The following is a 15926-nucleotide window of genomic DNA, read 5'->3' as shown; positions in this document are numbered from 1 at the left end:
CTTGCTCACTTCTATGCCCAAACACTAAAAGTACCAAGTGCTATCATATTTTTGGCAAACGATAACAATATTTCGTCCTAATTCGTTGTGCATTTATCAATATCAGCAAAGGACTCACAGCTTGGTCATAATTTCCTTGATCAATGCCTTTTTTATTTAATAATGAGGCCACAGTGTACAGAGTTAGTTCATCTAGTGAGCATTTTGTTTCTAATGATTTTTATCAGAGCTTATCTTGGCAAGTTACTCATACACTTAATGTCTGTTAGGAATTAAAGTAGCTCATACCCCCACAAAACTGTTAAAGAAAAATTAAAATAAATATGTTTGTGTAGTTATAGATGACGACTCTACTCATGCTCATGATATCTCTGCCAGCAGAATCTTTCGAGATTCCAAATACCACTTAATCCTCCTGAATTTTTAAGGTGTAAAAATACTTTAAATACCTTGATAAAAGGAGTCTGTTGGAGACTGTTGGATCTCTAAATCAAATCTTTGTTTAGGTTGATGTTTGAGAGCAATATTTGCGTTGATTTACTTGTTTTGAAAAGGCGATGAATATATAATTAATACTAAAAATAAGAAACATATTTATTTAGCGCTTTTTAGGACACACAAAGATGCTTATAACATCTTTATGAATGTACATTCGTGATCTATGCTGATAAAAACTATGATTTTGTGGGATGGAACTTTCTCTTAACAACAATTTCACAATATCATTTGCCCCCTTTCCCACTTACCCTTAACTCATGTAGTCCAGTTCATGTGGGAACATATGGTTGAATTTCTGATAGACATCTACTCATATTTGTGAAGCCTCACTGCTGCTAGTAGAATATCAGATTACAGTTGCATAATACATATTTTGACTTTTTGTGTTCAACCTTGAGTTTGTTTTTATTCTCGCAGAGCAGATGGAAACAATTATTGGTAGATATAGATCTAAGGGGAACACCTTTGATTCATAGATTTGTGTATTTTATCTGTTAACATAACGTTCATCTCTTCTCTTCTGGTTTTTTCTTTGTTCTACTTCCAAACGTACATGTTTTTCAATGTCTTCAATAACAACTGATCAAAAACTGACAGTGTATTTAACTTCAAAGATAACTGCAGTAATTACAGCGAGGAACTCGAGAGGCCCATCATCGCCTGCCTGCGTGTGTGTGTGCGTGTGTGTGCGTGCGTGCGTGCGTGCGTGCGTGCGTGCGTGCGTGCGTGCGTGCGTGCGTGCGTGCGTGCGTGCGTGCGTGCGTGCGTGCGTGCGTGCGTGCGTGCGTGCGTGCGTGCGTGCGTGCGTGCGTGCGTGCGTGCGTGTGGTGGGGAAGGTCAACTAAGGTCAGGGGCTTATCTCAAAGTAGAAGTTCATTTTTAACAAAGAGTGGAGTGCTGAGTTGTTAGTGTAAATCAATCAATTACAACAACATTTTTCAATGACCATGATCTGCATGTAATCTTTCTTATTTTTGACTATATAATAATATAATTTTCTGCTACAGCGATTCTTTAAAATGTGTTCAAACCTATGAAATTAAATGAATGAAGCTCTTATCTGTTTTGAAAAAAATAAAATGATAAAAGCCAATAACCAATGAGTCACAAATCTTTGATGATCAGTGATAAGTTGATTCTTCCATTAATTTTTAGTAGCACTGCAGATAAACATGTTTTTTCACTGGTAACACAACGCCAGGATAGTCAAAAGATTTGTGAAAAGATAATATGGATTAGATGTGTCTATGGTTCAATGTGTGTTGCAGCAGTTTAGACAACTATACATTTTGTGTCTTGTGTGGTTCAGGAGGAGAAAGTGGCAGTGACGAAAGCTAAGGATTTCTTAGAAAGCAACACCTACTCTGCTGATGACCCATACACTACAGCCCTGTCGGCCTATGCCTTAGCCATGCTGCGCAGCCCTTACGCACCCATCGCCCTGCGCCGCCTCAACCACATGGCAATCACACAAGGTGCAATCTCACTGTTCATAATATAGTATAGTAAAATATAGTAGAGTTTTGTAAAATTAACAGTTTTTAAATCCAAAAAAACTCATGATTCAATGATGAAATGTTTTATTGCCCTTTAATCTTGTCCACCTTTTCACTAGAGTTTGAAGTTCTTTGCTATCTTGAAGTGTTTCTCTTCTCAGATGGACTCACCCACTGGAGCCTGACTGGCAGCACGGTAACAGATGAAGACAAGTTCATGGGTTTTAACGATGGTCTATCCCAGTCAGGTATATGGAGTTTTCTTTATCAAACATGAAGTCAATGTGTGAATTCTTAAATTTAAGAATTTCACAAAAATATTCGGTAATGTACAGATCAAAGAAGGTAAATTGGAATAAAATGGAGATTGTTGCAGCAAATAGTTTTCTGGATTATTGTGTAGATGTTTGGATGGATTACATTTTGAGATCCTTGGTAGACCCAAAAGACCTGAGAGTTGAAAGAAAGTGGGAATTCCTGATAAAAGCATTTGACAACAAGAGTTGAAGGAATGTGTTTTCATTCTTAGTAGGTGTAAGCATGTCCACAGACACATTAACAATTGTGGTTTTGGTTTGTTTGCAGTTGTATCAGCAGAAGTGGAGATGACAGCCTATGGGCTGCTAACCTACACTCTTCTCGGGGACGTGGCTTCTGCCCTGCCTGTTGTCAAATGGCTCTCCCAGAAGAGGAACGCACTTGGTGGCTTCTCCTCCACACAGGTGTCTCTTTTAACCACTGTCCCTTTATCAGTGCATAATGCATCGACTAACTGTTGCACATGCTGGGTCCCAGGACACATGTGTAGCTTTGCAGGCCCTGTCAGAGTATGCAATCCTGTCCTTCGTTGGCGGAGTTAACCTCACCATTTCTTTGGCCTCAACCAACCTTGACTTCCAAGAGACCTTTGAGTTAAACAAGGAGAACAGAAAAGTCCTTCAAAGTGCCAAGGTAACTATTTTTTGTTTTTATACTCTGGACCAGTTTTGATTTATTAACAAGATGTTGTAAACCTTCAGTTTCAGTTGTTGGTTTAAGTCTCTATAAAAATACAGTTGAAGCTCCATCGAACAACACACTCTTTTAATTAGCGTTAAACAGGAACAGTGTAGTGGAATTGTGTTCATTATAGGATTGCCAAATTAAACATTGATAATTGGACTGGAGCTTCCCAAAAGCAACTCACTGGTGTTTATTTTAAAACATGATCTAATTGGCTGAGGGAGCATGTTTAAGAGGAAGGAACCGTGCATCTCCGCAAGTGTTGAGTTGCCACTGCTGAGTTTGTAAGTTAGGTAAGAGTGTTATATATCCTATTTGTCAGCCATATTTCCCCCTTGTGATTGGAGGTGCCAGCTTAATTGGGGCAATAAAAGACTGCTGGTTAGTGGCCAGGCAGCCGCTGCTGTCACTACAGCCGCCTACAGCATTAATTTACTTGATAAACGACCCATTCACTCACCCCTCCACCCTCCTATTTTCTCTTTGTTCTTTTTTCTTCTAACTCTCTCCTGCTCAAAGATCCCCAGTATACCCACAGGCCTTTTTGTCAGCGCCAAAGGAGAAGGCTGTTGTCTCATGCAGGTATTGTAAGCCTTACTATTTTAAACTTGCATACGAGGATGCATTTTGAAGGAGTGCACATTGTCCTAACAAGGGTTCTCTACACGCTTAATCTATCAGCTTGCAGAAAGAATTTGCAGGCAGGGAAGAATCAGTTGCTGTCCCTCCTTAATGCCTACATTCCAAACTAATCTTCTACAGTTTAGCCAAGAGATTAAAAATTCTATTCATTCCTGTTGATTCTTGAAGCCACCATTAATCTGACTTGCTTTCTAGAACAAAACAACCACATTTTTATTGCTTGTTTTATGTGATTTTAAACCAAAAGGAGCTCTTTGTATGCTTGGAAAATATTGATAGTTAAGCATGTTCAAATTCCGCATATATTTATTTAAATGAATCCAGACAAAATGCTATGAAAATTAAACTTCTCTTCTGTCCACTCTTACCTTGGGTTCTATGCAAAAGTGTCTACCGTATGTAAGATGAGGCGATGGGCTCAATAGGCAGTTCTATTTGTAATTGAAAATGCTATCAAAGTACTAGAGAAATGTAATCAAACTTCATCAACGACATTCTTGTGTGCAGTAAATTTAATTTATAGTTTGGACTTTTAAGTGCTGCCAGTTTTTTTTACTTGCCAGGCAGCTAAAGTCTTGAATGTTTTTGTTTGTTTTTGCTGGGAGTCTGGTTATCGCAACATTTTTGAAAGTACTCAGCTCTTGAAATGTTTTCTGAAGGTGCAGTCAAAATAAAATCACAGTCGTACGTCAGTACATATTTAGTTGAGCTTACTTTCATGCTCATTTCTGTCACGTCTGTAGAGAACTTGTATTAAAATGTTTTTGCTTTAACTGTAAAAAAAAAAAAAAGACTTGACTAAATATGACAATACATCTAGAGCATGAGTAAAAGCTTAAAAAACATGTTCATGTTTATATCATTTTGTTTTAGTTTTCTTTATCCCACTTTCAATGAACAACATAGAAAGGGCTGTTAAGCAATAAATCTGCAGGTTATAAAAACGGCGTCCTTGTGGAAATTGATAAAAAAAAGGTTTCACCAACTTTAAGAGAAAGTAGTTACCTGCACATGTTATATTTGCTTATCACCCAGCAGGCTTTGTTTGAGGCCAGAAATAATCTGTGTTCGGCGGAGCCCAGAAGACGATTTTGGTTAACATTTTCAACTTTGGCCAGTGTGAACACTAAAGTGTTGGGAAGCACATCTACAACTATGTCTGTCCATCCTTGACTACCGACAGCATTCTGTTTGTAGATCGATGTTTCTTACAACGTACCGGACCCCACATCTAAGCCAGCCTTCCAGCTTCGAGTGGATCTGAAAGAGCCGCTTCAAGGCCGACATCATCAGCCTCCCTCCTTCTCACGCCATCCCAGCTCACGTTCCAGGAGCCGCACCGACAACAGGTCTGAGCTCAACCGCAAGCGCCGGGCCCCCATTGACGATGACGACCCTGCAGCCCATCAGGACAAAATGGATTTCCATCTCTCTTTAGAAGTCTGCACCAGGTAGAGCCACTTTATGAGCAGGAGCAGGTATTGAGCACAGACATGTGCTCGTCTTTGCTACTTACACACTCTGTCTGCTCAAGGTGGCTCCACTCTGGCTCTTCCAATATGGCTGTGATAGAAGTCCCCATGATCTCTGGATTCAGAGCCGATGTTGAAAGTCTTGAGAGGGTAAGATCTATCTCTTCCTCCTTCCTAATTTCCCTGCGTGCAGCTCTTCTTCCCCCCCTCCATCTACAGATCTATCCATTATTCATTTAAATGAAATTCAACTTTACTTAGTTTCAAGTGTAAAAGCAGCTCTAGGTAGTTTGGGTACCTTTAATATTTTTGTTCTCAAATGTTTTCATAAAACTTGTGATGACACATGAACTTAAAACTAGTTGAATATTTATATATTAGTAGTATATAATACTAGTTTTTATTTTCACTGTAAAAGTTCTTGGGGATGGTGTGAACATCCTTTATATCGTGCTGGTTGTGATGGGGAGGGGGGTGGTCGGATTAAGATTCAAGTAAGTTATGTTATTTAAAAAGCCATCATAACGCATATCATATTTCATTATAATCAATCTGATTCATTACCTCATCGGTATCCATCCTTCATTCAGACAATGGAAGTCTTGAATTCTGTTGCAAACCGCGACATGGCAACTTTTGCAACGTTTAGCAAGGGCTCATGGAAAATGAGGTCTCTCGTCAGGCTAAACACTTCAATATAGTCCACTGGCATCGTTCGACTTCAAATCGCATAGAATTGCTTCAAATCATAAGGCAAAAAAAACGTCGAATAAAACCAGGCTCTGAACGAACGGCCTTCTGGTGTAACTTGCTGAGAAAGGAAAGAGTGATAGGAGAGAGAAGTAGAGGGTAGAAAGGAAAGAAAGGATGTGACGCACTATGGCTCTGGGAAAGATGGAGAGGAAGAGGGTGAAAGTGATGAAACATGATGCAGGAGAGACGGACACGGAGAGAAAAAGTTCTGTGTGTAACTGCTCCAACAAACTCAAACCAACACCAGAAGCATCCATCCTTCCATGCATCGCTCTATGCATCTTTATAAAGGCTGTGCAGGTCTTCTACCTATCTCTAGTTTATTCCTTATTATTAGACTACGATCTGCCTTTTTTCTGGAATCCTACCATAAAAACACCATCTCCCTGGAAAGAGGTGTTCCAGCCTAGTTAATGTGCGTTGTGTGTTGGTCCATGTTAGCCAGTTGAGCCAGGATTTGACTGCTAGTTTCTAACAAGCTTAGTTTAGACCCATTCTACACCTTTGTGTTGTTTTATTGCTGTCTGCCCTATTGCCACTTGCATTCCTTCATTTATGGTTGGCTTCTGCTCTCTTTGGAGTTGCTTTCATGAAAGTTTCCATTTAGAGAGATTATTCTTGTTGACAAGAGTTACTGCACCCACTGTGACTTATAACCCAGTATTGGAGTTTAATGACTTTCCACTGGTAAGATGAAGACTTCAGCTGCACTCTTTATCCTATATTGTGCTTCTACATATAGACATGTGTCTCTGTGGCGCCAGCTTAGCATGAGCACCTCATAAACCCCTGCTGTCCAAAGGCTGCCACCTTCGACAGAAAAAAAAAATCACCCCCTTTGGGTATTTAACTCAGCATGCTATCCACACACTCGTGCTACTTGTGAGCAGATCCCTCATTAATGACTGTCAAGACATATGTTGCCCTGAAGCCAGCATCTCTTTGACACCACAGACAGTAGATTGGATGGTCCTTCTCAATTGCAAAAGCTTAAGGCTGCTGCACTTAAGAGTCAGTGAGACTAGCTAGTATATCAAGTTTTACTACTAATAAAAGGATACTAAACGTTGATGCTATTGGTACATTACATTGTACAATTTCCCAAAGGAGACCTCTAGAGGTATCAATAAAGTTTTATCTATCTATCTACACCTCCATTTCTTTAATCAGAATTCTGACTTCACTCATTTTGGTTTTTTAACCTACAAAGTTCAGACTACTCATCAAAGAATAAACAAAAAAAATTAGTTTATATAAAAGTATTTTCTATTGTAATTCCATAATTATTTACGTATATGTACAGATGGAGTACTTCCCCCTTATTCATTTGACATGATTTTTAACAATAACCTATGTTAGCAACTTGGATGAAGAAACATTTAAACGCCTTTAGTGAAGTTGTGGCAAAAGTGATCTTATATCGAGTTATTTCTACTAGTTGAGTTCACCTTTTTAACCAGTTCTGTTGTCATCAGCTGCTTATGGATAAAAGAGTTGGTCTGAAGAGGTACGAGCTCAGTGGCAGAAAAGTACTGTTCTACTTCGACGAGGTAAGTTCAGACGTTCCTCCGAATGCAACTGAATTTCCAAAGTGGCTGCATGAAACATTGTTACTGTTGTGTGGGGTTGTCTAAAGAAAGAAGGGATGAAGAAGGCCTTGTAGCGAGTAAGGATTAGTACAATTATGCCATGACGCATAAAAACCTAAACCTTCATTTAATCATACATTATTTTATCATATATTATAGATTATAAAGTAATCATGGAATAAACATAATGTATATATCAGGGCACTAAAAAATATCCCAAAATGTCAAAGCATCATAAAATATCCATTTTTGGTTTTCATTTCACAACATGAGTCACAAAAATACAAAGGGCTACATGTGACCCGCTGGCCAAAGGTTGTAACCAGGTCTGCCCTATTTTAAATCACAAGCAGAAGATTCCTTTTGTGTGTCAGTTAAAAGTTTGTTTTGTGTCTACCTGCTTCAGATACCAAGTCAGTGTATGACATGTGTGGCTTTTCGAGCTGTGAGGGAATACATTGTGGGCAAAACGGCACCTGTTCCGGTCAAGATCTACGACTACTATGAACCAGGTGTGCATCTGAGGAATATTTGAACTGCTTTTTAAAGAATTACAGAGCAAATAGGCAGGCTTCCTGTCATGATTTAGGAACTTGCATTATCCTACCACCAATGAAGTGTGATTTTTTGGTCTTTCATTCAGCTTATGAGGCCACACGATTCTACAACGTCAGTGAGAGCAGCCCTCTGGCTCGAGAGCTGTGTGACGGACCCACTTGCAACGAGGTTGAGAGCTCCACCAATCAATGGATAGGTGAGATCTTTCTCTGTAATCTGTCCAGCTCTACAGCAGCCATGTCTGTTCAGTGGCTCCTGAGCATTGTTTGTAGGTTTTGTGCAGGTAAACCAGTGCAACAACGTGTTCGGCTGCTTGGAGGAGGAGCGCTTTGAGCGCTGCACTTGCCATCGAGACTGTGGATACGAGGGTGAGCTGGTCTGTGGGTCAGATGGACAACTCTACCAGAATCAGTGTCAGATGGAGGTGTTTGCCTGTCGGAATGGGACCTGCATCAGGCAGGTTCCGATGTCCCAGTGTCCACGAAGTAAGTTTGTATTAGATGATTAAAAACACTCATGTTGAGCCATGCTATGTATTAAACTGCTTGATATCGGTCACTATTCCATTATTGACTGCAATCTGGCTTCACACCTTTTAATAAGCAGCGCCAAGCCTCAAAGGGAGCATGTGGCTATCTCCGCAGCTTTTAACTCCACTTCAGGGACATTTTTTGAAAATCTTGTCTGTCATTGTAAGCGTCCTGGTTGTCCTATGAACCGCAATTCCCTTTTTGTTACTTGGAACTCTTGGTCGCCATTTTGGTTCAAATTCTCACTAAACAGCGTTTTTTAAGATTCCAGGTCCTATTTAAATTTAGCCTATCAATTCTGATTCCGACTCTCTTTCACGAATCAATGAGGCTTGTGTCTTATATTTCCTTCTTTTTTGGAGCGATTTATCGAATCTCTCATCCGAAGTTAGTTTGACAATAATTAAATAAAAACACATACATTTTATCGGTGAAGTTTCCTTATGACTATCTTAAATATAATGTATTGTTATTATTATTTAATCATTCAAACTTTGGACTATAATGTGCTTTAGTTATACAATAATAATACAAGGCTAACATCAAATGTAAAGAGGTGATGACATTGTCTAACCCCGCAGAGAGAAACAGCTGGTAACTCAACAGTAGCCGGCACCGTTGTGCTGATGCTCATCTGTACTCGCTGTGGTCTCCGCCTCGACAGCTGTTCAGGTGTTTAGCTGATGACTAGATTTTGACTTCTTAAGTTCTACCAGTCGACCCCCCTCACCCACCATCTCTCCCTGCTGTATATTAGAGGGCTCTCCGCAAATGACAGAGTGCTTTTGTGCAAGCCTTTGAAATCCTCGTCACATTCCTTTCCGACGCACAGCCCAACAACAAAGGAGCTTTCTTGTTGTGGAACAGATTGGGGGAGATGGCATTGATAAAACTTTGGTGAGGAAAGTGAACACTCTGTGCCAAGTGGTCCATGCTGCTGTATATCATAGCAATGCAAGTACGCTTCAAGCTCCCCGACTTGTTTGTTTGTGTACGATTGACTGACAAAAATTGGTTGAGCAATTTTCAGGGGGATAAAGATACTATTTGTTTGCGGTAATGCCTCCACTTGAAACAAAAATGGCTCGAGATCACTGCATTTGGAAGGTTTTTAATGCCGGCCTAAGCGTATGTACATCAGCGTTGAGCCAAGAAGTGTTGGTCGGTGGGGTGGATAATACTTTTCAGACCCGTTTATATTTTTCCACAATGAAAGTTTTGTTTTCATGACTGATGCTGTGGCAACTCCTTTAATACCAACAACCTACAATGTTTGTTTGTTTTCTTATTTTCTGCAGAAACAAAATTAGAGGGCAAGCAACCAACGTCAAACCAGGAAACTAAGCTGCCTTCAGTACCTGTGCACACAGGTAAAGTAGCTCATTACACCTTTTAGAACGTGCTGTACCATCCTACAATGTTGCTCCAGGGACAATCAAACTTCCCACCTCTTGATTTAATTGTCTCGTCCAAAAGTCATGTTTTGAATGAAACTGATGTTTGCTGACACAGTCAACTTACATTTCCAGCTGCTGTGTTTAGGACTCACCAACTCGAATACCAATCTGTGGCCCAGAGAAAGAAATGATATAAACTCTGTGTATGGAAAGAAAATAGGAATTTGTGTTTATATAAAGCGGAGGGGGAACCAGGAGAAGTGGTAAAAGGTGAATTAAATAGCTGAGTGGAGGACAAACAATGACTGAAGAGACCACAGATGTGTATCGAGGCAACACACATCTGCCGCCACAACACCATGTCTAGAGATGAACAGACAGATGACGGAAACATGTTATTCCTTGAGTTGAGATCAGCTGCCTCTCTGAGAGCGACAGCCACGGAATTCCTGTGAGGATGTCTGTGTGTTTGCACAGGGAGGATGTAGCTGTGTTACTTTTGGAAAAGAAAATCAGCAGAAAATTTTGAACTTGGAGAGTGAGGTGTAGATGCCTGCGAGGATTTCCTCTATATAGTGCAGGCTAGTGGGTGTGCATATGCGTGCCCTGACTTGTTTCTCCTGCTGCTCTTGAGCCTTCAGGTCTCTTTAGTGCAGATGTTACACCTAAGAACTCTTGTTGATGAACGACATCTATAGAAGCAGACCTGATCACACACGCTACTTTTATATATGTGGTACATATATTCATCTGAACGAGGACCTTCAAACACTTATTAATCCATTCTAGTAATGACTTGGAGGCGGTCGGAACCAGAGAATGACCTGGAACACGGTGCTGACGCTGGTATTGGTGCGTGTGCAGACCTGTGCTGCTACTGTACCTGTTGTATAAGAGCTACTTCATGCTATAGACACGTGATGGATTTAGACTCGATCAAGAGATGGTGTATTGTGTTAACACGTGGTTGAAGTCTGAGTCAAATGTATATACAATATAAAATTAACGGATAATTAAGTACCAAGAGCAATGTTTGGAAAGTACTCCTGGCAGAGAGGGACCCCTACTGACTCTTAAGGGTATTACACATAAAACAAAATAAACGTTGAAGCTGAATAATGGGGGTTTAACAAATAAAAATGGCTTTTATACATTTTCCTAATTGAAAAGTACTTACTTTCTCTATGGCAAAGGAGAAGAAGAGCTGGGATCCATGGCCGAAGCGTCCTACTACTCCTACGAATACGACCCAGACTCATTCCTGGCAGATACAGATGGAGGAGAGCGCTATAATTTTCCTGAAGAAGCCATAGATGTGGATCAGAAAGTTCCACTTCCAGTCAACAACCACTCAATGAGAACCGGAAACAACCCTGAACGATGGTAAGAGAGCTTTTTACTCTTATTTAAAATTGTATTTTCATGCTCTTGTATCATGATACAGTATAATGTTAAGTTGTTGAGGTCATTTTTATTAATAGTTGTTTTGATATTGTAGAAAACATTAATTCACTGAGCCAGAAAGTTAATTTCAAAAGACATTCCCTCAGCAGATTTGAATATGGAGTCCTAAGTATGTGTGAATGGCTGTCAAAAGAACTACCGAATTTCCCCTCGCGGGACAAATAAGGGATTCTAAAAAAAAAAATTAAAAAAAATAATGTTTCAAGATCTCTTTATCTGAGAATGGGACTTTCTCCATTTACCTTTGCATTTCTATTTACTCTCCCTTCTTATATTTTGAAAAATATGAACTTATGTGAATCTTTCAGTATGCTTTTTACAGAGAACATCATGAAGGTTTTTTGTTTTCAATGTTTTGACATTATAACCCTTTTTCTTCATTATCAGTATTGTTCATTTCCTGAAAGTAAAATTGCACATAATTAAACTTAAGTCATCATGTTTTTTTAAGAAGTTAGTTTCAAATCCCCCTGGGAATATAACAACTTTTTTGAGGTCATCAATGTAACAGATGTAAATCACTAACTCCAATGATATAGAAGCCTTTACACTAACAAGAAATGGGTTTCTAGTGTACACCGAAGTATACATCATCAGAAGTTGGCAATTCACAAATTCTAAATGTGTGAGTTGTCTCATGAGGGTTTGTGTGCATGTGTATCGGGTCTGTGAGACCTGATACTGTGCAATACATACATCTGAGTCGTGACTCTTCGATAACTAATTGTATTACAGGATTTGCAGACAGATTTTTGTCAGAACATTGTTCTTACAAGTCAACACTCTAAACTGAGTTTTTTTTCCTCCCCTGCAGAAACTTTCTCCAAGTGAAGCCATACCTTCGTCCAAAATTGTATATTATTTGTGAATATGTTAGTGAATGGAAAAAGAGACTGTCCCATTGCATGTGCATTTGTGCATGTTTGATTGTTATAAAATCTATTCCTTTCTGTCCCCAGCCCTCTTCCTATAGATTCTCCAAAACAAATAGACACGATTGCATCCATCACTGTCCTGGCTTTGTTAATCACAAGAAGAAATAATCAAGTATTTATGTTTGTTATTACTGCTGATTTAAGCAAAAATAATGTGTTGTATTTTCTATCTGTGTATTTATTTGTAGCTAGACATTGTATTTTGTGTTTCTTTTTTGTTGTTACCCTTGTGTTCAATTGATGATGGAGTATTAGTATTATGCCATTTGTTGCCTCTAAGGGGCTCTAGAGCATTATTTGAAAGAAAGAAATCCCAGTACTGATCTTGAAAGTTTTTCTCTTAAATGTATAATACTAAAACTCTATCGTACTCTATATCCGCCCTGTTACATGTAAACAACATAAAATCTGTAAGATTTTTTTTTTATCTTGGAGCAGCAGGCTTTAACCCATTTTACTGCTTGGTGATATTGCTAGGAAGAAAGAGAAATGTGCTGACCATATGTTCACCCAAACATAAGCTGTAATGTTATTCATTCATTCAAGAATGTCTGTAGACAGTGGATAGATGATTGAGAGGGAGCATTCTGAGGTCAGAAGATATTGACCTGCAACAAGGGTCCCCGGTGGACCAATCCGCAGCCCTCACACGTCCACCTCATGTTAACTTTTTACCATCCACCTAACCTACCTAGATTTGATTGTACAGTTCATAAGCTACTTTGTTTAGGTTTAAATTTTGATTCTTGAAGCAATCGACGCATAAAAAAAAGTCAAGAATGAAGATTTGAGTTCCTGTAAATGTACCAAAATGTAAACTGCCTGTAGTCTGTATCAAATATCCACCTCTTTTAAAAACAAAGAATAAAATTTGTATACAATCACGCCAGATCCACGGTACAGCTTATTATCCATGTCGGCACATGTGGGATAAATATATATGAGCATCATCAGTGGTTCAGTCTGGAGTCACATTTACCTGATGCACAGAATGGCTTAAAGGTGCAATACTAGTTATGATTTACCTTGATCTTGCATGAACTTTTACCACTAGAAAATATTTATTTTTACAATCATCCTCATTCATGTTAACCTGTCCTCATTATCCTGTCCTCTTTACTGTCCTTTTTCCTTTTCTTCTTTGACATCTCTCCAATTCCTCCAGCTGCTGTCGCAGATCTCCACCTGCTCACCTGGCCTACATTATCCTCTTCACCTCTATTTATTTCTATCCATTACTCTGGATGATCCAAATACTGAATGCAATCTGTCTTCTTCTCCCTACATTTTCACTCTTCATACCACTAATGCTGTCTTTCTTCTATGGATGTCCAACCCTCGGTTGACCTTCATAAACATTAGCCTTTCTACTTTCTTGTACCCCTCCCCCTTCAGATCTTGTCTGCATATGTCACTATAAAGTATGGGCTCTGATTGGTCAATGGGCCGTACCTGACTTCAAAGTTCAGATTTATGTACTTAAGCACTTGTTACTTCAGACATTGTAATAAGAAACACAAGAACACATTTTTTGCCGTGCTTGTTCCTGTATAGCAGCAAGCCTATTTCTGCTCTGACATCACCTCTACATTGACCTTATAAGTAAATCAGTAGACTGTTGCTTTTGGTGTGAAAGCCACTTTACTCTTAATACAAATCACTAGATCAGTAACAAAATCATGTTCCAAACTCAAATGAAGTATTCTGTCCAGCTCTGATGTCATCTCATCTTGAGACACTCTGCCCACACCTGGAACTAATGTGCTCACATTTAAACATTCTTATGTTCATTCTCAAAAGTATTTCTGACAACTCTTGTGTGACTCCAGCACCTAAACATCCACTACAGGTGTGTAATGTCTGCGAGGGTTATGTTAGATAAGTGTTTTCTTTGTCACCCGTCAGCAGTCTAAGTGACGGTAGCCTTGAAACTGCTCTAAATCCAGACCACAAATCATTCCTTAGATTGGAAAAGATCAAAGAGGGCTAATCTGTAACAGACTGCTTATCCTGTTGGAAGATGAAAAACCTGAGGGTTGCTCGTTGAATTTCTTGCTTTGTATTCCAGGTGGAGGTTGGCAATTTATGACTGAGATCAATGGGCCCTATGAGGAAGGCGCTCGCCCTGTAACTGCTCCAGGTGTGCTGCGCTAAATCTGACCCAGAGTCTGTCAGAGGAGGAGAGTCAAGAAGGGTTTGAAGTCAGGAATTATTTTTGAATTTCCCTCCTTCATTTATAATATAAATACAGTCAAATTCACCATTTTAAAACAAAAAAAAAACACACCACATATTATATTTACATTGAAATGTCTGTTGCTGACTTGGTTCGACTGCTCTCTTCCCAGAAACGTTCTCTAGTTCTTCATGGAGAATACAAACATGTTTTCTAACTCCAACTGAGATTCACGGTCTATTAGAAGTGTTCTCATTCTACCCTGGGCCTACCCCCCCAGTTGAACATGACTAAAGAACAACACCAAGGAGACATCCTAAAAGGTTCCAAACCAGTTCAACTGAGAAAAGTCATTTCTGTTGCATTACATTCTTAGTATGAATACGAAACGGAAAACATAGTAATTTTAACTTCTCTCTCCTGTTGCATCTAACATAATAAAATGTCACGGGTTGCAAACTCGCACTGAGAAACCATTGGTTCTGCTAACATAAAACCCTCCTTTAGTAACAACTCTCCTTCTTGATAACACTTTTCCCTGAATTAAACTTGAACATGACTCTCGGTCTCTTTTCCCTTCAGAACACGATATTTCTAAACATTTCTAACACTTTTTTCCTTAACACCAAATCCATCCACACAGAAGTGTGACATTTGTGATTTCTGCTGAAAATGTGTATCGGTGTCTGAACGTGTTGTTGTTCTTTGTCTCAGATGTTGACTGATGAGATGAAGGACGTTGAATTGTACGCGAGTGTAAGCGATTTCTTCTGATCTGCCCCTCCTCTGCGTGTGTTCTGTACGCCCAGGTTGTTTTTGCAATTTGTCCTAAAGTCTCTTATTTCCTCTCTTTGTTGAGCCACACATTTCCAGCAGGTAGAAGGTTCAAAGGACGAGCTTTGCAGCATAGATTGTAACACTGTTTCTACTTTGCATGTTTCTCCACCTTCACGAAACTTGGGTTGCTTTGGTATTGTGGAATGTATGTCTCTGTCGTCCAATGAGAGCCGTGGTTTTGTCACCTCCTCCTTTCCACAGTCCTTTGATCATGTCCACAGCTTTAGTGCTAAGCAGTGGCACAGAAGGTTTTGGATTAGTTTCACATCTGAACCCTCAGACCAAGCGGGTATGAGAAGACATGCCCATGTCGCTGCCAAAGCCTCCTTTTCTATCTGTGCGTAATGTTTTTCTGCATCAAACAATCCTCCTGATTAAAAAATAACTGGCTTTTACCCTCCACTCCTTATGCGAAAACACAAGTCTCTGGAGAATAGGTGGCCAAAGACGTGTGATGCAATGATGAGGTTTGTTATCAGTCTTTAGAATGCCTTCTTCTAAGATGTATCCCAGCTAGGGCTTCAACGATTCCTCGAGTAACCTTTGAGTTAATACAAAAATGATCGAGGAATTTCCT

The 15926-nt window shown here is 39.5% G+C and overlaps 1 protein-coding gene across 1 annotated transcript in view; it reads left to right on the top strand.

Annotated features, from left to right (window-relative positions):
* The window catches only part of cpamd8 (C3 and PZP like alpha-2-macroglobulin domain containing 8), a 32498-nt gene extending 19378 nt beyond the window's left edge, over positions 1 to 13120 (top strand). Inside the window, exons 31-44 of the mRNA XM_087785460.1 lie at positions 1808 to 1973; positions 2156 to 2242; positions 2580 to 2716; positions 2790 to 2945; positions 3516 to 3578; positions 4836 to 5089; positions 5173 to 5260; positions 7339 to 7413; positions 7859 to 7964; positions 8096 to 8206; positions 8283 to 8495; positions 9839 to 9910; positions 11131 to 11320; positions 12216 to 13120. Of these exons, the coding sequence (XP_087641586.1) occupies positions 1808 to 1973; positions 2156 to 2242; positions 2580 to 2716; positions 2790 to 2945; positions 3516 to 3578; positions 4836 to 5089; positions 5173 to 5260; positions 7339 to 7413; positions 7859 to 7964; positions 8096 to 8206; positions 8283 to 8495; positions 9839 to 9910; positions 11131 to 11320; position 12216 (1719 nt within the window). The 3' untranslated portion in view covers positions 12217 to 13120. The remainder of the gene's footprint in view (positions 1 to 1807; positions 1974 to 2155; positions 2243 to 2579; positions 2717 to 2789; positions 2946 to 3515; positions 3579 to 4835; positions 5090 to 5172; positions 5261 to 7338; positions 7414 to 7858; positions 7965 to 8095; positions 8207 to 8282; positions 8496 to 9838; positions 9911 to 11130; positions 11321 to 12215) is intronic.
* Positions 13121 to 15926: the final 2806 nt, after the last annotated feature.

The sequence above is a fragment of the Callionymus lyra genome, chromosome 2, assembly GCF_982586985.1.
Source record: "Callionymus lyra chromosome 2, fCalLyr1.hap1.1, whole genome shotgun sequence".
Lineage (NCBI taxonomy): Eukaryota > Metazoa > Chordata > Actinopteri > Syngnathiformes > Callionymidae > Callionymus > Callionymus lyra.
This window is presented reverse-complemented; position numbering and strand designations above follow the sequence as displayed.